The 24473-nt window shown below is 37.5% G+C and overlaps 2 protein-coding genes across 6 annotated transcripts in view; one reads left to right on the forward strand and one right to left on the reverse strand.

Annotated features, from left to right (window-relative positions):
• Positions 1–1133: 1133 nt before the first annotated feature.
• FANCB (FA complementation group B) lies at positions 1134–14728 on the reverse strand. Of its 4 annotated transcripts, none has more exons than XM_079305116.1 (9): positions 14504–14728; positions 12597–13644; positions 12028–12180; positions 11421–11513; positions 7503–7631; positions 6478–6644; positions 3933–4387; positions 2873–3110; positions 1134–1748 (listed from the first exon to the last, which is right to left on the reverse strand). In XM_079305116.1, exons 2-9 carry the CDS (start codon positions 13527–13529, stop codon positions 1328–1330), a joined length of 2589 nt encoding a protein of 862 aa, XP_079161242.1. In that variant the 5' UTR covers positions 13530–13644; positions 14504–14728; the 3' UTR covers positions 1134–1327. The 4 variants fall into 4 exon arrangements, with proteins under 4 accessions (XP_079161242.1, XP_079161245.1, XP_079161244.1 ...); XM_079305119.1 differs by having other exon boundaries at positions 14335–14680; XM_079305118.1 differs by lacking the exon at positions 14504–14728 and adding an exon at positions 13922–14237.
• Positions 14729–14772: 44 nt separating this feature from the next.
• The window catches only part of MOSPD2 (motile sperm domain containing 2), a 32556-nt gene continuing 22855 nt past the window's right edge, over positions 14773–24473 (forward strand). Inside the window, exons 1-3 of one of the 2 annotated variants that reach the window (XM_079320520.1) lie at positions 14773–14868; positions 15098–15164; positions 24050–24205. In XM_079320520.1, the coding sequence (XP_079176646.1) occupies positions 14860–14868; positions 15098–15164; positions 24050–24205 (232 nt within the window). In that variant the 5' untranslated portion in view covers positions 14773–14859. The remainder of the gene's footprint in view (positions 14869–15097; positions 15165–24049; positions 24206–24473) is intronic. The other variant, XM_079320521.1, reaches the window with a different exon arrangement.

Raw genomic sequence — 24473 nt, forward strand, 5'->3', positions numbered from 1 at the left:
CAGTCGACTCCTGTTGCCAGAATGAGATGCCTTGGACTGAAAAACATCACCACTTAATGCCTCTAGAGGACATAGAGAAGTTGAACTTTCTTATGAGACAAAAATAATTATTCTGAAACATCAGTATTTTTTTGAGTCAATAAATACCTTCCACTTTTCCTGCCAGACTTTTATTGTCAGAGAGAGATCATGCTGGAGATGTCAACTATTAACTTTGTTTGCAGAGAAAATGAAAAGCAAAACTCTGACAACTCAAGAAAAATTGTGACAAACATTAAGAATGTTTTTACTTATATAAAACAGAGATAAAAGGGTGCAAATTACTGATTTGGGATTTTCTAACCTTTCTGTCCCTCATTAAGTTAGTGGGAAAAATTTGATTAAAAAATTACTATCTCAGCAAGTAGTACAGGCCATTCTCTTCCTAGAAGCATAAGCAGGATCTTCCTCAAGCCAGCAAAATGAGGAATAAAAATAAAAGCATTGCTCAATATTATTTAAACTACTTGAGATAGGCCAAAACCACTGAGCAGCCAGCATCAGCAGACAATCATCTGACTCTGGGATGGAGCAGGCCAATCTCCTGACAATGAAGCTAGGTTAAGGTCCAAGGAAGGACAGTTTCCCCCAGCACCTACCAGTGAGATTAGCCCCAACACTAAATTGTGTGCAAATGGACCTCTCAAACCTGAAGCAGCTTTATTATGCAGTGAATCTTCATGAGTTCTTGAAATTTGGTTAAGAGGTCTAATCTGTTTCTCCACCTCCAATAAATGCTCCATAAAGCTGAGGGTAGACTCCAGAAGATAGGGCTGAAAGGTATAGAGTTTTATTCCTCAAGTGGTAGCACTAGATATTATTTAAAAGGTTTGACATATCATGAAGATAAACTGCCTTTTCTCTGAATTTGTTCAACTCCATACTCAAATTATTAATTACAATTGCTTTTATAACTTAGATCCTTTCTAAAACCTCATTTAAGATTTCTAAAAAAAGCTTACATTTTACATGTGTAAAGAGTCATCTTTCAAGTTCAATAAAACTATTTTAAAGAGTACACACATTTTTTTTCAAAAATAGTTTTTTTATAGTCCAAAACTTATGATTTTGGAGTAGGAATTATTAGAAAAATCTGTAACAAAATAATGACTCAATCTTTAATATTAAATTCTTCCAATAATCATCAGTTAAAATACCACTATATATCAGTGGAAACAACACAGAAGTGCTATAGAATAGAAAGCAGTATAAGCACCCATGAAAATATAAATATTTAATGGTATAACTTTAATAAATTTTTTTTCAAAATAAATTTAGTCAATAGTTTCTAGGACTTGGCCAGTCTCCACACAATCATATCTGAACTGAGCTGAGCTTCTGCTATTTTCAAAGCAATTTTCTGGTACAGGGCACCATTCATGGTTTGGTTCACACTTCTCACACTCTCTTCCCGCTCATCCTGCAGTTTCTTTCTGAATTGCTGGACTCCCTCCTCAGTGTCCAGTAAAGAAGCCACAGGAGCATTATTGATTTTCTTGCCAGACTCATTCTCCCATGTCAAGCTGTTTTCAGCTTTAGTTTCTTTTAAGAAAAGAGAATTCTTCAAGGTGAGCATTTCCTTTTCCAGAGCCAGTGCTAACTGCTCAGTAAGTACTTCTTTGCTCCCAGATCTCAGGAGTTTTACACTGCAGCTTGGAGGGAGAGCTCTAGTAAGGCTGTGAAGGCACTGGAACAAGACAGTCAGATTTCTGCAAAATAGAATGATGATGGTGTCAAAAAAAGTATACTCTGTAGTTTCCACCTATCACAGAAATATCCTAGCCAAATAAAAGATTAATCCAAACACAAGAATAAAAGGTACAGAAAATACAATCACAGCCCATAAACATGGGGCTCAGTAACTATTAAGAAAAAGGGATCAAAAGTACATAGTACCAAGTAAAATCACTTTTCAAAAGGAAACAAAAGTCTTGAGATTAAAATTTAAAATTTTAAAATTTTGCTGATTGATTGCTTAAACATTTCAGTCTTTCGCCTTATATAAAAGAAATTAATAACTAATTTGAGAAAAAGACTGAACCTCATCACAAAATACACTCTTAACAGTCACATCTTTTTTATTTTTTAGCTTGAACTCTTCAAAACAGCAATATTTGTTAATATTACAGAAGTACTTTTTATGTTATAAGCCTTATCCAGCTAAGTCATAAATTATGGCAGTATTACTAACTTGCTAAACCTGGCTTAGGAAATATTTGTCAAAGAATCTGCATAAAAAAGGACTTCAGTGGGACACTTCAGATCATTTTTTTTACATAATCATGGTAGATAGAAAATAACTATAGCAGAAACATATACAAAATGAGATTACATTTACACTGCAATAATAAACTAAAAAACCTAGCAATAAACTTAAATTTAATTTAACTTGGGGTTCGAGGTTTGGTTATTTTTTTGTTTTAATATTATATATAAATATTTAATATTTAAAGTTTTTTTTTAATTAGCACACATTGAAGAAAAAAATTACAAATTACACATTATACTAAGAATAACGTAAGAAAAAAAAATATAAAATTATGATGCAGCAAAATGAAGAGAAGGAATAGCACCCAAGCAGATATTAATGGAGACTAGACTTATTTCCAATTCAGTGTTCCAGCTCGTACAAAATCAAACAACTCAGTTCAGGTTCTGCCATAGTTCTGATCTGAAAACAGTCTGTTATTGGTGATTGCTATCATAATACACTTGCAGCCTATTGGTTATGATTTCAGCTGCTGCTTATGGTACCAGTGAGAAACAGCAAAAAAAGATAAAAAAGGGGGGGCATAGAAGATCAATATAAGCTGTGCTTTTCAAGTGATTTTACCTGCAAAATATTGTTAGAACTCCTTCAAATGGATTTTTCAGGGCCCAATTAAAAATTGTACCATGGACATTTCCTGCTTTATGACAGAATATGTTGTCCTGGCATTCCTTAAATGGGGTGCACTCCATTTCTCCCAGTAACCATGATCTGACTGGAGTCAATGTGCAGTCACAAGACACAATCTGAAAGGAAAATCTGACAGACACTGCAAGGACAGCAAGTATATCTTGCATGGAACCTGCAAAAAATACAGTAAAAAAAAAAGGTAGTTGAACTCAATATGTTGATCGTGCTGCATACATTAAATGAGCTTTAATTCTTGGCTCATACTCCCAGTTTTTTGTGTAGGATTTTCACCTGACTTCAGGCAGTTTTTGGCAATTTTCTTCTCACCTAAATTCTTATCCCTACTTCTGTCATGCAAAACAGCTGATTAATGGTGCACCACCAATTTAATGAAAACTCTTAAGATAAAGATCACCTTGCCAAAAGAAGGCTATTAATAGCCTCCTGTGACAGGAAGATGACATGTTGGCTTTAACAGTGACACAGCATTAAAGGAAGAAAAATTAAAATTCATTGCAAATAATAAAAGGGATATTTTATTGCTTGAGCAAAAGCCCAGTTCAAAATCAATTCAATCAGGAATATTAAAATTAATGAAAATAAGTTACCTTAATACACATATAGATAAGGAACAGCTTCAATTACTGTGGTCTTAAGAGGTAGTATTATGGCCAAAAAACCTCCTGTATCTAATTGCAGTATCTTATTCATAGAAAAAAATAAAATAGGCTTTAGCATTCTGTATTAAAGCTTATCTTCAAAATTATCCTTTCCAGACACCCTTCATCACCAATGTTAGCCAAACCTTACAGCAACTAACTAGACATTTCTTCCATTTTGAAAACTGTTCCATCTCCTATTTCATTCAGCTTTAATTCCCAAAAGGTCTGTGAAGCTCATGTCCAGAGAGAAACTTAACTGGACATCACCTAGAGTAAATAAAAAAATCAAATATATATATATTTATAAATCCAAAGTATATAAATTCATTTACCTGTACAGTAACTATTTTCTCTTAGCATCTTCACTGAGTATCTGCCATTTGAAGTATCTTCCAAATTTAACAAAATTTTCCCACAGAGAACAGTAATCTTTTTGCTCTGCTGTAAACTATCATTCTGATGGTTTTGCTTGCTGGCATGCAGGAGAACTACACAGCACACACGATGAAATGCCAAGAGTGGTGAAAGGCTGGTGACAGCAGTGACTGTCTTTGCTCCATCCAGCTGAATCCTCGAAGATCTCATAGGAAACTCTCCTTTCAGATCATTCTTGCTATGCAAGTCCAATTTCATCTTTTTTGAAGGAGGCTCAATTTGACTTGAGGAGATTGCCAATGCTGAGAAGGCTTTGTTCAGCTTAATGATTTTACTTTGACACTTGATAATTGGAGAAATCAAAGGGAAGTCTTGATCCATCACTAAAGATAAACTGATATCATTCATTGACCTGTGAAAATCCATACAATGTGACTGCACTCCCAGTTCACATTTTTGCCTTCTGACAAATAACCACAACCCTGCAGATGTATACAGACATTTAAGACTATCATAAATTCCATTACTATTCCAGATTAAGTGATGGACTTTGCAAAGAGGCTAAATCTTTCACATGACTGTTTCACATAAACTGAGTATTCATATTTCTCAAAATGCAGATTGAATTTTCAAAGAGCTTCTAGCAGTTAGATGCCTCATTTAAACCAAAAGTATTTAGATGTTTAATTCAGCTAGAAAAAGCTGAAAATTCTATGTAATCTATAAAGATATTCTATGACATTTATGGATTATTTTATAAAGATTTTACTTTCTCTTTAATAAAAAACTGTGGAAAATATCAATTCTGCCCTTTTGAAAACTAGAAGCTCTTCTGATACTCTACATTTTTATAGATATTCAAACAAAATTGAATGAAGAGTAAAATAAAAAGTTTAAGATAGTTTTACTTTGAACATGCAGCAATTTCCTGAAAGGTATGAAGTACTTTATTTATTCAACACAGGGCTCTTTCAATGAAATCCTAATATTACTGTTCCAGATCCTCTCTCAGTGAATATATAACTCTGTCAATCAACTCAATCTCAAGATGTCAATGTCTTATGAATGTCTAATTTTCTTTATAGAGAATTATCACCACTTCATAATGCAATTGATGTTATCACTGCAATTGTGCTTTAGTAGGAAGCACAAAAATAATCAGTAAAGAATTACAGTGTTGGGGTTGGAGATAAAGCAAGTCCTTTTCCCCAAAAACACAGGCTGTTGAACAAAGTACTGAACGGGAGCTCAGAAGACCCAAGTTCTGCTGCTGGCCTGCCAGGTAACCTGGGACAAATAGCTTCCCCACAGATATTTTCTCAACTCCAAAAATGGGAGAGAGGGCTAGACTGCTTATGGTTTTTAAAATCTGCTGAAGATCTCTGAAGTTATACAGGAATGAAGCATTTCACTTTAACAAAAAAACAAAACAAACAAACAAAAAAAAAAAAAAGCAAAGGCATCATCATGCAAGTTTAAAGAAGAAACACTAAAAAGGCAAAAAAACAACCTTTTGCCTCAGTGGATCTTAAGAGAGGCTGTCAAGAGGATGAGGTCAACTTTCTTGTAAAGTTACAACAATCTAGCAGTTGAGAAAGAATTTAGCCACAGCTCCAGCAGAATGGCCAGAGGGCCTAACAGGTCAGCTCCCTCACAACCACCTGAATGGTTTTCAGTGGCCTCAGTATTCTTTGAGCTCAGCCTAACACAGCCTCAGCTACACTGCCTGTGGGAACATGGGTCAAAAGAGAAGTTCTGACTCCACCAAAGTTTACATTACACAATTCACGTTGCAATTTTATATTTTATGTAATCCCCTTTTTTCACACTGTTTCAACCTAGTTCCTGCTCTGTAAGGGAAAATTACATAAGTAGTATTTACTACTAGAACTGAGTAACTAAAATAAACAAATAATTTTAAAGATGATTAAAAATAAATTATTTTGAAGGTTTAAATATTGTATGGCTCATTGTTCCCCAAAATTTACACAAAATACAAGCTTTGCAAGCATTTTGATTAGATACTTGACTAGAAAGAGTTCAATTCAAAAGCTAAGTATTAATTAGTTGGTAAAAGAATTTAATATATTTTCTTTTGTGCTTCTTGAAGCAAATCAATTAGGAATGGCAAGTAGCTAAGAGTAAAGCATCAGGAACTAAACTAAGACAAAGCTTTATTAACAGCACATACTGATATTAGCATTGCTATGTCAACATGAACTATAAAGAGCCATAATTTTTGTCAAAGAAAACTTTTGTAAAAAAACTCCAGTAATATTGCAATTATCCTCACACAACTGATTTCTGGCTGTATAATGTATTTTTCTGTGCAGTGCTAGAGAGCAAGGAAGCAGTAGCAAGAATACTGACAAAGGCACAATTGAAACATTTTATATACAGATGATCAAAATGAGGAAGTTCAAATTTTCTCCAGAGCTTAACCAACATATTTATTTTCTATAAAACTATCAATGAAATTATTAGATAAGTATATATACTCACAAATAAAATGATTCTGTTAGTTTCACTCCAACTACCAGGCTGTCACCCACAACACGCTGCCACAATTCTCCTGTGAAGTGCTCCGGGACTTCAGACACCAATGATGTCACTTTGCTAAGAGAATCAGGAGGATTTTCCACATCATCCCAGAGAGAGACAAGGCCTTCCTTACAGAAAAATATGTTTTTTTAGATAAATTAAGTAGAGATATTGGTTCTTTTTATACTGCATTATTTTGTGTTTTGCTACAAGTGACTCCTGGAGGAGCTTTTAAGATATATAAAATGAAAGATATATGTAACTAGTTTATTGTTTACAAGAAATAGAACTGAATTTTCTTAAAACACATTATATCATCATATAAGTACACCCTATCCTCTCCTTGTAAAAATCACATGTCAAAATCTTGACCTGTCACACAATTACTTGCCCAAAGATTTAAGGTGCTAGAAAATGCATATTATTGCATTTAATTGCTTAATACTTTGTTGCCCAAACCTAGAAAACTTGAAAGGTATCACAACAGTAACTGAAAGGGAGATAACTCCATTTCAATTAAATTGGGTTTCTTTTGAGCAACGTACTAGAATAAAATTTTCCCAACCTCTATCACCTTCTCAGCCCACAGTTCACTCTGCCCCCACTATAAAATCAATTTTGCTCACATATTTTATGACAACTCTCTTTTTGTAATGTGAGATTACAGACAGATATTCAATATCATCTAGGCAATTAGAACTGTACACTCCCTTTGTGTTTGTCACTAACTCTGTTAGAGGTTACTCCTCCATACCACTCAGTTGTCAGGAGGTATTGTGCACATCAATTTCAAGGAGAAGCAACTAAATTTATTCCTAATTACATATATTGGCAAGTTAAGAAAATGAACCAGACTTAAAAAGCAGATTAACGACCTTTGATAGTGGCAACCCCTACAGTGAAAGTGCTGAGTGATTAAGAACAGCACCCTCCACAAATAGCTTGGCAGAATTCAGAAGTGATCTGGCCCATCTCCTGAATTTTACCTCTTTTGAGTTTGGTAAAATATGAGTTCTTTCTTCAACAAGATCTATCAATGCTCTGCATGACTCAAGAAGAACCCTCTTTTGGAGTCCTAAATGCTGCTGTAGCTCTCGAACTGAAGTCCAACCAGCCTGTAAAAGATAATCATTAGACTATTGCACATAAGAAAGGATATTAAAGTTATCAAAATATCTTTTCACCTTTCCATTTTTATGCAAGAATCACAAATAACCTTGTGATTTCTAAAAAATATTCAAGTCAAGCTACTCTATTTTTAAAATATGAATGTCAGAATCTCGGTCTTTCAATATTAAACCTAAAATTTAAGATAAATATTAAGGTAAACTTAATCAAATTACATAGATATTCAGATATATTTCTGTAGATATCTTTAATTATTAATCCTGCTTCACTTTTTCATGGATAGCAGTTTCATTTTCTTTTCAAGATTTCTATTGATTACTGGTCAAGTAAATATATTGAATAGTTGACAAATATGCAAGCAGCCACATGTTGGCTGTGTCTCTTAAAACACAATGAAAAAATCCAAGGCAAACCAACCAAAAAAATCCACAAACCAAACATTAAAGAAAAACAAAATAAGCATGCCACCTTCTCAGGTTTTAAGAAAGCTCCTCAAAAGCTATTATCTGGAAAGCAAGATTCTAGGAAGTCCAATGGTGTCAAGGAGAGAACAAACTAAACCCTGGACTGCAAAACCAAACTTCCCTCTTCCCCATTCCCTTAGAAAATCCCCCCCAAACACATAAATCCATTATAAGTCTGGATAAAAAAGGAGTTCTTGTGAAGTGATGTCCTCTGCTCAAGCTGCAATGGCAAAGGGCATTTAAACCAATGAAACTCTCATGAAAAGTCCTGTAAAAAATTGTCACCTATCAAACTGTGAATCTAAGCACCAGATTCCAAGCAATAATCCAGTGAGAGACTTGAGTCAAGAGATGAAAATGAAGAGTTAAGAACAAAGAGGAGTCTACAATACCTTCCTAATTTAGGTCATCAGAACACTAAGACATCATTTACTCCCAATGGAGCCAACTCCTGAATAAACAATTGAGAACCAGAAAACAAATGGGGAAGCACAGACAGAGAAGCAGTCAAAATGGTCCAACACTCACTGTTGTATGCTTGCTGACCAATCTGGTTTTGCAAACCCTTTTTCCTCCTAAAGCCACACAAGAAAAAGACCTGAATTCCACCATACAGCAAACCCAAGACTGAGTTGTGTCCCCCATCAACCCTCTGTCACAAGTGACAGGCACATCCTTTCTGCTATATGCCAAGATGTACTACACTACAAGCATCAGTAGGAGTTACAAGTTTGGTGCTGTGAAACTAAGAAAATAAAACCAGATCACCTTAGAAGACAAAATAAACCTGAACATAAAAATAAGGCAGTGCAAAGCCAAATACAATAGAGATGTGAGTAAATCCAGAATTATAGTCTTTACAAAACTGTCAAGTAACAGAGGGGAGAACAGACCAGTGGACATAAAGACACTTCTTTATTTCAAGTAAAACCACGAGAAGCCCTGTAACCTCAGCTGTTGCAATGTAATGCAGTACTCTGCCAAAGGATGTCATCTTCAGAAGACATTAAAACACATGTTAAAGTGAGAAAAAACCTCAAAGGAGAAAAAGACTTGATTCAGGCAAAAAATAGTGTATAAAATATAAAGATAGAACAATTCAAAATTGCTCAAGCTGATCTATTTTTCTATTTCACTGCCTCCAAAATGCAGTTTATATACATTACTGTGTATAACTTAAATGCAACTTACTTATACAGTGGCCTATAATTCATTATTGCCAAAAGATCTCACAGGACTAAGAAAACAGCTGTGCAGATGTGAAACAAGGGTTAAGCAACAAGCATGAAAAAGGGCTGCATCTGCTATTTCATTTTGCTCTAAAACACAAGATTCCATGGAGACTGTGAAAACTTGATTTGATTGCAAATTTCTAGAATACCTGAATTTTGATGATAAATATCAAGAGGCATCACTTCAAGACTAAACAACCTTTGAAAATTCCCAAGCTAATCAGAACTCATGCACTATTGCTTCAAAACAAGCATCCTTGAAATTCAATTATACATTAGATTATAAAAGCCAGCAAGAGTACTTCACTGTTCAGCAAATATAATACAGAACAATGGGGATTTCAACAAGGAAGCAACAGTGATGTTAAAAAGAAATATCTGCACCTACTTCCAAATTCATCAGCTTGACAATTTCAAAAATTTACAGGATTAAAATACAGTAAATTTCCAACTGCTTACAGTGCTTGTACTGTTGTTGCTTGAAAATTAGAGATTAACAAGATCGAAAAGCACAGAAATGTCAAGTCTTAGGAAGGATTCTATGTCTATAAGAACTGTATCAGTGCATGATAGAATATCCAGACAGTGGCTTGTTTCCAGCAGAACCAGTAGCAAGTGCAAACCAGATTATTCATTTGATCCTGACACAGATTCACAGAGCTGTACAGCTGGAAACCAGTTGGTATATTAAAAGAACAAAGTTATGGAACAAAGAACATACAGCTGTCAATGTCAGGGTGCACAACCTTCATTACAATAGTGAAAGGAGCAACCAATAAGAGACAGAAACTAATTTCCGTTTTGTAGAAGAGTAATGTAATGAGTAATGTAATGAGTAGGGCAAGAATGCAGCACTTAAGTCAGTTTTAAAAATATGACTGTCAAAAAAGGAAAAAAAAAAATGAAGAAACAGAAAAAGATGCATTTGGAAGACTGCACTTCTGCATTTTAAAGCCTAGCATGCAAACTTTAAAAAAGGTATGATTGGAAGGGACTTCAAGAGATCCTCAAAACTAATACACCTTTTATTTTCTTAGCTTTCTATAAGGGAAAAAAATATTTTGTCCACTGTTCTCCAAACAGTTTTTATTGTTCGGATGATGACGCACAATATCTCTTTAGATATCTTGATTGTCATTAGATCTCAAGTAGCCTTTTATTTTTCAGTCTTTTAATAATATGTCCTTCTTTTATTTATTTATTAGCTTGTAAACTATTGCCAATTAATTTGTTTCAGTTTTAAAGGCTGGAAATAAAACTGTCACAATACCCTACCTAGTTTTCACTAAGTGAAAGTGACAGGAATAATTACCTCATATCTCGTCTTTAAAGCACCCTTAGCAAACTAACAATAGCCTCACATCAATGACTCAGTATTAGATTCACACTCTCCCCTAAAGCTTTTTTTTCCCCTTAAATAATCTTCCTATTTGTTAATTATTATCCATTTGGTGTAGGCTAATACATATACTGCCAAAGCACTCACATTGGTGAGTATGCTGGGTGGGAAACTCCAGCAAGTTTCCCCCAGTTTGTTTTATAAATGATGCTAGTTGAAAGAAGGATAAATTTTAGCTTATCTATAGTACTTTTCAAAATGATCCTTATAAAACCACTAATAACAGAAGCATGAACACCAGAAGGTGGTGAAATAACCATCACCACCAATTTGTACAAATGCTCACTGGGAACCTGCCACTGCATCACCTGAACGTTACATATGTAATGGGGAGCAAAAGAAGTGAACATTCTAATTCTTTCAAGCTGGTATTTAAACATGAGTAAAATGACTGCTAAGGAGCTCTGATAAGATAGCTTCAACATTATCTCAAACTTTTAATTAAATTTAAATTAGACCTCTACAATTACCTAAATGCACTTATAACAACAGAGAACTGAAACACTACCACTGAAAAAAACTGGAAGACTACCACTGATTCAAGAATACTTAACCATGTTGTTCTTTTCCCTGAATCACTTTTCAATAATAACAGTTTTATTAGCCTCACCCTTTAGATAATGCAATGACACAGAACAGTAATTTATAGAAAACATGGAGGCAGAACTGTTGAGCACAAACCTGTAATCTTGTTTCAAGGGCTCGGACAGTAAGCAAACCATTCTCTTGCAATCCTTCTGCAGCAGGAGCATCATGTTTATAATTGATACCACTCTGAAAGGAAAAAAAAAAAAAAAAACCAAAACCCTGAATGAATTCAAAAGCTGAAAGTAAGGTACAGGCTACTACATAGCTATATAAAAATCTGGGGGGAAAGATAGCAAGCCAGGAGAACCACAGTATGCCTTTTAAAAGAAAAATCTTATTATCTGAAAGCAATTAGAATTTGATAGTACATAATGGAAAGACCCAATTATGAGAAGATAATTAACAAGCACTATGGCCTTAATTAAATTAAGTGTTCTTAGCCAAAAGGTAAGCATTGAAACAAAACTATGTGAAGCATTTTCAACTGCATTAATTTCCCAACAGAACATTCATACAATCATAGAAGCCAAATAATGTCTTCAGATAATTTAAGATTACAGTAAGAAATATATTCAAACTTCAGGGCATTTCACAGCACACATCCAATTTTACTTTGCATCAATACTTTAATGATTTGTTGAGGTTTTCTTAATATAGTAAACACAGACTGAGTAGCTGAGAAAAGGCAAGCTGAACTTACTGCATAGTTGACCTCCCCAAGATCTGTTATTTTGAATGTACTTAACACATCTGTACTGGAGTCATCCTCAAAAAGCAGTAACAGCTGCTCACTTCCAGAGCTAATAAAATCATCCACCAGAACACACTTCACTTTTTGCCATTTGGAAGCCACCTACAGTAGAAGAGATTTTAAAATACATTTATTAGAATAAATCTTGTATTTGAGATCCCATTTTGGTGAAGGTTGCTTTCCATTAAGAGGGAGCCTATTCAGTTGTGTGAAATACAGTAATATTTAGAATTTTTAAGCTCTAACTCGCACCCCATTATTTAGAGCCTATGTAACTCTGGGAAAAGTTAGCCATTTCTCTTTAAAGACCACTTTACAGGTTGAAGATGACAGCATTTCATTGTATTCAAACAGCTGAACAGCTGAATGTTGTAAAATTTATTTAGAAACAGTAATACTTGAAGATCAGTTAAAGGCATTATACCTTTGACATTGAGGAATATCTTTGTTTCACAATAATAAGGCAATATATAAAAAAAAGACCAGAGTAAAATGGAGCTGTTCAAAGCCACCAGTACCTGTAAGCTGCCTCTCCTCTGCACAACACAGCTGTTTCCAGAGGCAAAAGACACAACAAATAGCAAATCGTTGCTTCTGGTTAGAGCTGGTTTTACTGAACATGGCTTTTCATAAGGAAGCTCACAAACACCTTTAGGGGCACCATTTTGGAACCAAATAAGCTGGTTCTTGTGGGTTATGGCAACGAGTGATATTTGAAGCTGTTGTTTCAATCTCTCACTCTTGCAGACGTAGACAGAAGATACCACTCTGCTGTAAGCATGAGGCATGAAGCACGTGCCAGGCAAGGTTTTCTGTGTTTGAATTGCGTATCCAAAGAACTCACTACCCCAGATGGCTCTGTCTGAGGCAGAAAACCCATCTGGATCTTCAGTCTCTGGCAGGCAAGCAGTTCTCACCCCTAAGACAACAGTGCCTTCACCCACAATTTCACCTGTCCACACCACAGAAGAGAGCTGAACAGGAGCACTTTGAACCACGCATGTGCTGGAAGAGATGTAGAACAGCTTGTTGGCATGTCTCCACAACAATGATGGGCCAGCAAACAACCTGATGTCTTCTTTCAGCTCGTAATCCAATCTAAAATAAAAGGATGGCTCAAATTGGTTTGAACTGTGTAGCAGCAATAAAAAGTATTTGACATTGTTCCGTTTTTTCTGCTTCATCAAAATGCAGGGAAGAACAATCCCTGTTCTGGAATCCGACGTGCAGCTACAACAAATCATTTCAATTTTTGAGTGACTGGCTCCCATGCTGAATACTCCAGAAGACTTCTGAACAAACACTTTAGTGTCTCTGTTGAATGCCATCCTTCTGACACATAAATTTATTGTTTTATCATCTGCTTCGTCTGAATGCTTTGGTTTTGACAACTGAAATACAAGGACTTCACCATTGTAGGACAAGAACTGATCTTGCTCACTCAGAAGCATCTTGATTTATCTTTAAGTATTTTTATGTATTTTTCTACAAGAAAATCATACGTGTCTGTATTTCTGTCAGACTTATTTCTTTGTGGAAACTGTAACCCTTCTGGACATTTTCCATCTACAAAAGCAAGTAAGAAAAAAAATTAAATTGTTTTGGGACAAGCTGAACTGAACAACTTAATAATAACTATGCGCTGCAAAGCAATAATACAAAAAAATTTAAGAATGAGGCCAGTATGTGCTTTAACCTCACAGATTAGTAATAAAGTTAAACAACTTTGTACTGAGACATTTAAGTAACAGAAACATTTCAGAAACGTTTATTTACCAAAAGATGAATTCTCTGGTTATCTAGAGCTGCACGGCATAATATAAAATAACAGAAACATACTCACAATTCGTGTGATTGCATTGAAGACGTCAGCACCATAAATATACTGATCAGATCGAAAAGTAGCCATGCTTTGAATTCTCAAGTTAAAGAGCCTTCTCTTGGGCTTAGTGCTCATTAGTAGCTATTTTGTTAGAACTCTAAGGCCCCGAAGGAGAAATTTCTCTGAAGAAGCATCCAGTGATTTTGCGGCCAAGCAGACTCCCTCTCTGCCCAGAGAAGGCCCCGGGGACCCCGAGGGAACCGCAGCCGTCTCACCGAGTTTCGATTTACGGGTTCCGCAGCGACGGCCCTGTCCCGGCTCAGGCCGCGTTACCGCCGGGCCCCGCGCAGAGACCGGCTGCGGGCACGGGCAGCGACCGGCGGCGCCGTGCCGCCCTTCCCGGCGGGGCCTCTCCCCTCAGTCCCCGCCAGTGCCGTGCCGCCCTTCTCGGCGGGGCCTCTCCCCTCAGTCCCCGGTAATGTCGCGCCGCCGTTCCCAGCGGGGCCTCTCCCCTCAGTCCCCGGCAGGGTCTGTCCCCTCAGTCCCCGGCAGTGCCGTGCCGCCGCTCCCAGCTGGGTCTCTCCCCTCAGTCCCCGCCAGTGCCGTGCCGCCGTTCCCAGCGGGGCCTCTCCCCTCAGTCCCCGGCAGTGTCGCGCCGCCGTTCCCAGCTGGGTCTCTCCCCTCAGTCCCCGCCAGTGCCGCGCCGCCGTTCCCAGCTGGGTCTCTCCCCTCAGTCCCCGGTAATGTCGCGCCGCCGTTCCCGGCCGGCCGGGCCGCTCCGAAGCTCCCGCCGCGGGGAGCATGACGGGAGCGCGGCGGGGCCGGGGCGGGGGCGGGGCTTTCCGCCGCAGGTCTCGCTGTGGCCCCGCCCCCCGGGCTCCGCTCCATCCCCTTTCCCGCCGCTCCTCGCGCTGCCGGAGCCGCCTCAGTGCGGGCGGCGCGGGCGGACCCGCTGGATCATGGCTGAGGTGAGTCCCTGTGCCTCTGTTCCCTCACTGCTGTCTTCCTGCCGCCTTCCTTCCTTCTTGCTCCCCTCTTGCTCCCCTGCCCGGTGTCCTCTCCCCAGCCGCCGCCCGCAGCCGCTCGGGGTTGGCGGTCTGGCGGGACGGGTGGCCGGGCCCTGCCGTACAGGTGAGGGTCTGGGGCTCCGGCCTTTCCCTTCCTTTCACGGGCCTCCTGTTCCTTGTTTCCCTTCAGCAGCGACAGGACAAGGCGGCGCTGATAAGCGAGACCCGGCGGCGTTTCGAGGCGGAGTTCCTGCCAGGTGAGCTGGGAGCGGTGGGTGCCGGCTCTGGGGCTTGTCCCCTGTCGCTTTTCCTCTCGGGGGCCGGGTATCCCGCTTTCCCGAACCTGGGAGCGCCTGTGCCTGTTCACAGAATCGACTGGGTCGGAAAAGGCCTCCGAGATCATCGAGGCCAACCTGTGGCTGAACCTGTCAGCCTGCCCTCGGCACTGAGTGCCACTTTCAGTCTCTCCTTAAACACCTCCAGGGACGGTGACTCTGCCGCCTCCCTGCGCAGCCCCTTCGAACATCTAATCACTCTTAGTGTAAAGAACTTCTTCCTAATGTCCAGCCTGAGCTTCCCTGGTGCTCTTGGGGTGTCTGAAGCCGTGGAAGGGTGCAGTGCACAGCAGGTTTCTGTGCTGGCTCTCGGTCTGCTGGGTCTCTATCCTGGGCTGCAGGGTGTGTTGGGCAGAGCTCTCGGTCCTTTTCTCTGCAGGTGTGTTTGGTTGGCTGGAGAGTGTGGACTGGGACATTGCTGTGCTTGGTGTTCTTTGGACGTAAAACATGTCAGGGAAGGTGGAAGGGTGGCATTCTGACCTCGTGAGTTTATCAAAGAGTTGTTTTTCTGGAGTAACTTGCAATTGAAATTCATGCAGGGCATAATTAAGATCATGCTGCATGTCCAACTCGTTCTTAAGTGCAGCTACATTTAGACTTTTAAATAAAGGCTGGGAGATGCTGGGGATGCCCAGGGGAGAGAGGGAAGACTGGGGTAAGCCTGTAGTGGCTTCCTTTTATTTCAAGGTTGATTTGCATTGCTTGTGCTGCAGGAATGTAGAGTATGCTAACAATTGCAGTAAACAGTATATTTCATTGTGACTATCTAGAGACTTTCTACTAAAAACGTACTTCTATGCAATTTTAAATGCAAATACAGTAAAAGTCCAGTAATTGCCTGCATCTCCTTTAATATCAGTCTCAGTTCTGCAAATTAATGCCTCACTTTGACGATTCTGATCAGAATTATTGAGGTTACCTTGCTATCTGTCACTTTTATGAAAAGGTTACATGCTTCTTCATTGGCTTCACTGTAATGGGCTGGAACATGCTTTTGGAAAACTTTGAAGGCCTTAAGGGTGGTACAACTTTGTCTTATATGTTTACTCTGCTAACTTTCATAAAGGAGACTACTTTGGCCTTGGTTAGAGATGACCTTTATTCCTGATGACAAAATTTATTAGCAAGTCTTGAAGTAGAGAGAGCTTATTTTACCATTTGATATTTCTAAGTGAAGAAAGATATCTCTGTAAAGCTCAGGCTTGAGTGAGTGAAGGCTCATCTTAAATTCTAAATTTTTCTGCCCCTTAATGTTTTCAATTATTGTGTATTTTCATATGGTAGGTGATTCAACTTACTTTGTGTTCTATTATCCTAGAGTCACACTCATAAATAATTATTTCAGGAAGCCTAGAACTGCTCTGGGACAATGGCTGTGGAAAATGGGTGTTGCTCTTTCAGTTGATCTGCTGCTTAAAATCTTGAAATTGCATGAGTTTCTCTAGTTGTAATGATGTTTCTATTGGGCTGGTTGATACAGCCATTAAAATAACTGAATACTGTTGCAAGGTAAACTATAATCCTGTTTGCAGTATTTTGAACACTTTCTCAGTAAGCCCATTTTTGGGTCATGGTTTCAGGCTCTTGGCCCTTTCAAGAAAATAGGATTAAGACTTTTTTGAGTTTGTGTTCCTAAGACGCTGCCACAAATTTAGGAATGCCACAAGCAAATTAATGTTTTCATGACCACAATCAAGAGTGAAAACCACAGGATTTTAATTTTATACTGGTCTGTCAGCATTTACTGTGTTTATTCTAAAATGTGTTCTTTTATGCTTCTTAATCAAAGGAATGTGGGGTTTTATGTATGCAGACACCCTCAAACCTGTGACTTGGGGGTGTAAAGGTACAAATGATTGCTTCATACCCAGGAATTTTAGTTTATTTTCAAAACTATGGATGCTGTCAGGCTACACCAAGACACTGATCCTAAACTGAACTAAAGTTTAGTGAGCTAAACAGAACTAAACAGAACTGTTTGCCTCTGCAGAGCAGACTTTATTCCATATCTGGGTGAACTACAGGTGTTAAAGTTGGAGAAAAGTTTTCAGGCAGTTTGTTTTGCTTTGTTTTTTTTTTTTTTTTTTGTTTTTTGTTTTTTTTTTTCTGGAGGTTGCAGCTGCCACTATTTTGCTTTCCCTCTGAGGAAAACAATGTAACTGGTTATTCTAGAAACATAGTGATTCTGATCATCAAAGATGAAATGGTTCTTCAGTATTCTGCAACTCATAGTTATTAGTTTCCTTCCTACCCCTCTTCATGCTGGAAGAATTAGTAATGATCAAACATGCTGTGATGTCCTTACAGTAATGTTTACTTTTGTTATGAAATGAAAATTTAGAGTGTCTTTGAAATCCTACTTTTTCATTGAAATTATTTATTGGCAGAATACAATTTTTAGATTAAAGTAGAATCACAAAACTATGTAGCTGGTTCAGAAATGTCAAATATTCCCACTTGTATTATAATTATTATAATAATATGCTGTGGCTTGATAATTTTCAAAGTTGGGTGGGAAGAGTTCTGTTCAGCAAATGAAAGCACCATAAATCTGTTTTTTTGAATTATACACTTGTTTCATTCAAATCAGAAAATGCTTTAGGTTGTCAGATACAGTGTAAAAGTGTCAGAGAACCTTACTGGTCCATTTTCCCAAAGTTTGCAAGAGAACTTTCTTGCTGAAGTTGTTCAGCTAATTTGGCCATTGAAATGTTGTAGAAGGAAAGCTTGGCCACTGTTGGTTTTCTCTGCAAAGCAGTATTTATTATTAATTGAAATATTGTGGTGATTTTTTTTTTTCTCCTCAGTTAGCTTTATAGCCAGGTTCTAAAGACAACTTCAGTCCTTGGGAGGAATGTATGTCCCAATAATGAAACCCTTGTATTTTAAAGGTTTATTTCCAATAGGTGTCCTGTTAGTCCAATAGACTAATCTGATGTGGTAGGCAGACAGCTCTTTGTCTTCACTGGTTTTGGGCCTAAATTTTGTTTTGCCTATTTGGATTCTTTTTGAGCGTTGATGATGTAAATGATTTTACTGGTGAAAGGAACAATGAAAACAAAAGGGTTTGTTGTTTTTTTTCTAGCACTGACTGGCACTAACAATGATTTCTAGCAAACAAGCATGTCTTTTTCTACAGTAAATTTCCATTCCTTAGAGGATTTCTAAAATTATCTTTTATTTCTGGGCTATTAATTTCTCTTTTAATGTTACAGTGGAAATTATTTGCAATCTAGTCTTGTTAGACTTTTCCAGTAAACTAGTTTTCTTCACATTTCATTTTGTATATTAGCTGTTTCTAATTGCCTGTTATTTCTTGGCCTTCTCCATTTACATGCTTTTCCTTTCTCCTTTAGGCAAATCTTAATTTTCAAAAAAGATTTTGCAAGAGACATTTCCCATCCTTCCAATGTAAAGGATTAAATTTCCTCATGACCTTCTTTAAGCCAGTAGCAAAGGTGTTTTGTTAATCATATGGGCTGATTTCAAATAAATTTTTAAACATATGGGACATCTTAAAAATCAGTGATAAGACTATAGTAGGAGACTCAAAAAATAATGTTCTTCAAACATAACATATGTCTTATGTTCTGAAAAGTTTGTTTTCCTGGTTCTTGACTTTCAGGCTGAGACTGGTGAAAGGATAAGATGGGAAGCATACTTTCATAAAAATCTCTGTAACATTGATGATTCAGCTTTTTATTGAAAGTAGTCTTTTTTGTCACTGACAGTGTTCAGCTTTGCTAGAAGTTTTTCTCTCAGTTTGTGGAGGTAGATATTTTGTCTATTGCTGCTTGAGGTTACTGAAATAATTCTTTCTTGGATGAAAATAATGTTGGGTCTTTTCTTCATCCCTGTCCCTTTATGGCTGCTGACCTTAATTGTTTCTAGTCTTGTTCATCCAGCCACTGAAGGCACATACCTGAATTGTTGCAGTGCTTAGCTTAATGTTTGGCATCAACAGCTAATTAAAAAGGGTTTCTCCTTGTAGCCAAAGTCAGAGAAATGATTGTGGCTATTTTAGATCAGAAATTCTTGGCTGGAATATCTTTAAAACAGTAGTTAAATTGAGTCTCTTTGTCTAATGTAACACTTGACATACTCTTCTAAGTTGCTTGTTTTTTTCTACTTCGTATAATGAAGTTTTTGGGTTTTTCCTCTATCGTTGCTGTCCCTACTTAGCTTTATGTATGGCTTGTTCTGTAACACTGCCTTTCTAGAGAAGAGTTTTTTCTGAAGGGAGGGGTCATTCAGGTTTTTAATTTTGAACTTCTCTGGATTTAGTGTGTGACACAGCTGTGCTGCCTGGTTTTGAGTCCTGTAGTTATTCTTCTATATTCCTGCTGAATAGTCTTAAACTTGTATTACTTTTCTTAAAGCATGAACACTAGGAGAAAGCACAGCACTGTTCTCCTGGTAATCATGGAATGGGTCATGTTGGAAGGGACCATAGTGGCTTGTCTGGTCCAGCCTGTTCAGGCAGGGTCATCCTGGAGCACAGGGCACAGGTTTGCATGCAGACAGTCCTTGGGTGACTCCACTCCCCCTCTGGGCCATCTGTTGCAGGGCTCAGTCACCCACAGTGAAGAAGTTCTTCCTCATACTCAGGAGGAACTTCCTGTGCACCAGTCTTTGCCACTACCTCTTGTGCTGCTGCTGGGCACCACTGGGCAGAGCCTGGGCCCATCCTCTGGCACCTCCCTGCACGTACTGACAGACACTGAGGTCTCCTCTCAGTCATCTCTTCTCGAGGCTGAACTGGCCCAGCTCCCTCAGCCTGTTCTCATAAGAGAGGTGCTCCTTAATCTTCTTTGCACTGGACCTGCTCCAGGGCCTCCTGGCATGGTAATTAGATGACATTGAAAAAAAAAGAGTGACGTAAAGAGAAGGGATTTTACAATTTGTGCCTTGGAGAACTTAATGAAATCTTCTAGTTGAAAGTATTGCAGTGAAATCTCTGTGCATTTAGTTTTGCGTAACTGCAGCTGTTTTCAGAGCTGTAGTCTGGTGTTATAGAGGATCCTTTATGTTGAAACAGTAATTAAGTGATACAGTTTCACTGGAAGCTTCTCAGCTTGAAGAAGACAACTAATAAAAGGGTAGAATGTGCTCATGGAAAGAACAGGAACATGGAAGTCCTCAGTAAAGCAAAAAAAAAAAAAAAAAGGAAGGCAAGTAATATAAGAAGTTACTGTTCAAACAGAACTTTGTCTTCTTTTAGTCTTTTCTCTTAACCTCAAATGCTCAATGGGAAAATAAAAGTGACTTTAACCAATTGTTTTCAAAATAAGGTTGAATACACAGTCAGTTTTGCTTGCTCAAATTTTCCTGGAGAACTTACAGCTAAAAGAATAAAAAGGAATAATAATGGCCACATCTCCTTACTACTGTCACCCCCTTATGTGTAATTTATAATTTGTCAGATTATGCATTTTCTTGCTTTTTTGGATCTGAGTCTTGATTAGTTTCTACAGTTTCCTGGATCAATGGAAAATATTTCAGCATCCCAGTTTTGCCTCTTCCATGGAACTATTCTATGGTACAGAAAGATTTGAGTGTGTTGGACTGGGGGAGCAACCATGTTTCCAAGCCTCTGGACTATGAAATGTTGTACAGAAGTCTGGCACTGGCTACACAAGTGGCTTTCAGTAGCTCTTTCTGAACAGAAACAGCTGGTAGTGCTGTACCTTGTGTTACCTTTGGGGTGAGTGATGTGTGTTCCAAATACCTTATGAAATTCTGTTTATTATGTACTTAATTACAGAGATGTCTCTTTTCCTGACCTGAGGGTGTCACTAAACTTAGTGTGACAGTGACAAGTGTGAAGAAGCAAGCACCTAATTTTCCTTTGAGAAGAGCATTAGTGTATGGTTACAGGTATCTAAATGGGTAGGTTTAGAAATTATCAGAGGTAAGTTACTTCAGTTTATAGTTCCACCTGAAATTCCATATGGATGCCCCTCAAATACTGTTTCTCTTTTGGCCTGTTTGTTGTTTTTCTGGAATTATTTAAATTGTGTTGAAAGTCCCACAGGTCTTATTTTCTTTCAACTAATTCTTACTTAATTCCATAAGTTTCTAATAATACAGTGACTACACTCAAATGTTCCATAAGTGATTTAAAATTAGAAACATTCTGATTATTTCACAGGATATTTCAAAAACAAGTTTTCTGATGTCTGTAGAATTATGAGACATGTACAGATTTGAAGAGGAATTCCTCCTCTGAACTGACACATTTTCAATCACACTGGGTTCTTGGAAGGACTCCATCAATTTTGTATCATTCTGCTTTTTGTGTGTGACATAAAACAACTTTCTTTTGGATTCATATTCTCATTCCAAATTTTACTTATTTTGTAGCAAGAATTGGATCAATTGGGTAAAAGTCATACAGTATTAAGTACTGTTCTGTCAGTCTTAAACTAACCTGATTCAAATGCTGGCATTCTGCAAGTGCTTGTGGATGCAGAAGTTGACTAGTTTTTTCCCCTGGGTTTAGGGTGTATTGTAACATACATGTAAATTCAGGTTACATGTGCCTTGTTGAGAATTTAGTTGCAGAAGAGAGGGAAAGATACTTTTTCAACTATCCTTATCTCTGAATGCAGCTTGCTTTCCATTGATGTTGAAAGTTTGGATTAAACATTTTCTGTTTCTCTTTCACTTTCATTTTCTTAAAATACTCACAAAGTTAAATGTCTATTTTTTTAAAAATATTCACTGAGTTCAGTGGGAAAACTTGTTAGTGGCTGAGAAATGTGTTCTGAGGATTGTTCTATGTATAGGTATGTCAATGGATTTAAATTACAGTTTGATACAAGGTGCACAATTCTCTCATTTTGACAGCTGTGCTCTTAAACAGATACTGAGAGGAGAGAGCCTCAGAAAGTGGTGTGAAATGTTAGCTGTTAGTTTTTACCTGGTGGTGGATTTTCTCTTTAATTACACAGTACCCTAATCCCTTATTTATATGAGATACATGTGGGAGTGATCTCAGCAAAGTACTTGATTGATTAACTGCAGTCACTCATAGCTGGAAGCCAGTATGTGTTAGACATTATTAAACCAAGGTGAAGTAGTTAACTTGAAAATAAGTGCTGTTAGCTTTTCTCAAACAAAACTTCCTAAATCATTGGGGGAAGCTCCAAATTTCAGATGAGCAGTTGAGACTACTAAATTTCATGCCCTGGATTTTTGCAATTCATCTGTAGTTCCACTAGAGCCACAGAGAAGTTAAACATTTCAGTCTGATGCTGAGGGATCACTTCACTGGACTTAGTCAGAATGTAAGAAATAAATTGTCCAGTGCAAGTATTAAAATAATGAGAAAAGGGACTTCAACAGTTAAAAAGATTTTAGTGGATTAAGGCTTTTGGGCAGAGAAGAAAGTAGGGGACTAGGATTAAGAAAAATGGGATTAAATTCTAGGGTTATCTAAGGAACAAAGTAAAGCAGTGGAGTAGGATCAAGGGAAGGAGAAATTTGAAGCCTAATGAAGAAGGGAACATGGTAGATGATGTGAGAAGCAGATGTGAAGAGATGCATTGGGGACTGCAACTATAATTTAGTGAATGGACACGTTTAAATTGATATATTCTTACAGTTACACTGACTAATTTATAATAGGGTATAAATTGAAAGCCAAGTAAAATAGATCATGTTTTTTGTATGTAGGCCAGTAAAACAAGCAGAGTTTAATGGTGCTTTTTTCTTAACTCCTTCCTCAGAGTTTTCTGACTGAAATACACATTCCCAAGCTATCCTGTCACAGTTCTAGATATTTGTAAATGGCTCTGTAAGCAGTTTATTGCTGTTGATAGAGGAATAGTCATTCCAGTATGTGAAAATTAAATCTCTTTTATTAACAGTTTTAATGGTAATGTTGGTAATCATTAATTTAGTGAATAGCTTAAAAATTTATGTTTGTTTTAGTAGTTAGCAGAAATGTGCATCAATGTCTATTGCTTTCAGAAGTCTGTTTCTATTATGGGCTCTTAATTTACATTCTATTTTTACCAATTTCTCAGACAGAGTACCATTGATCTAAAAACTGAGCTTTTGTTTGAGCATATCTACAGTAGAAATAGGTCCACTTAGCATTTGTGTTTTGCTTTCCTGTTTAAAAATAAAAACCCCCTGAGAATCAGCAAGTCTTGTTTCATCTAAAGTACTTCCAGAAGCATGTAAGCCTATTACTGTGTTGCTAATGTGATACAAGAAGCCTTGGGGGCTTTTGTGCTACCCTAGAGTTACATGAAGTTTTTATTGGGTAGAGTAACAATTTGCAACAAGTATAAACTGTGATTTTATTTTTTTTTTTAAGAAGGAAATTTTGTTTAGTGCAATTATGTGTAGTGTGTGCTCAAAACCATGACTTTTGTATTTGTTGTCAGACATTTTATGGTCTAACTTGCTGATACCTATAAGTTTGAGAACTCAAGCATGTACTTGTGATGTTTAATATATACATTCTTCAGTACACAGACTATAAGACTGTATACTAAATCATGTTAATTACAGAATTAATTAAATTACTGGTTTTAGGAAAATTACACCTGTCCCAAATGAACCTTGTTTTTTCTTTGTGTAAAGATCACAGAAAATATTTTTCTAGTCAGAGTTATCTCATAGTGTCTCTGAATATCATTGCAGCAGATAGATGTTTTTCATTAATTTATCATGCTGTGCTTTGTTTGCTTAAATTTGAAACTACAAGAGAAATCTTATGTACCAAGTAGATGCTTGACAAATCTCTTCACGTTTTTGTAGCAAATGCTATAGACACTAACTTATTTATTTTCTAGATAAATCAGATAAATATGATTCTAGAGATGTGGAAAGACTTCAGCAAGATGATAAATGGGTTGAAAACTACTTGATCTGGCGTCACGATGTTGTGGACGATACTTTAAAGATGATTGATGAAAGCTTTCAGTGGAGGAAAGAATACACAGTTAATGGTAAGCTGTGTTATGCAGTGATTTTGAAGGTGTGTGTTGCTTTCTTATTGAACCACCACTGACCTCTATATATTGCTTCATTAAAAGCCTCATTAAAAAGGTTTGCAAGTACCACAGAGACCTGAGCAAGAACTTTCAAGAAAAGGAAAAAAGAGAAAAAGTTTTGCTTTTCATGTTGACCAGTAGTGTCTGTTTTGTTGTGGTTCCATGTCTATTGAAAGGGTGTTTGAGAGGAAGGAAGGAAGGAAGGAAGGAAGGAAGGAAGGAA

This window comes from Erithacus rubecula (genome assembly GCF_903797595.1).
Source record: "Erithacus rubecula genome assembly, chromosome: 1".
NCBI lineage: Eukaryota > Metazoa > Chordata > Aves > Passeriformes > Muscicapidae > Erithacus > Erithacus rubecula.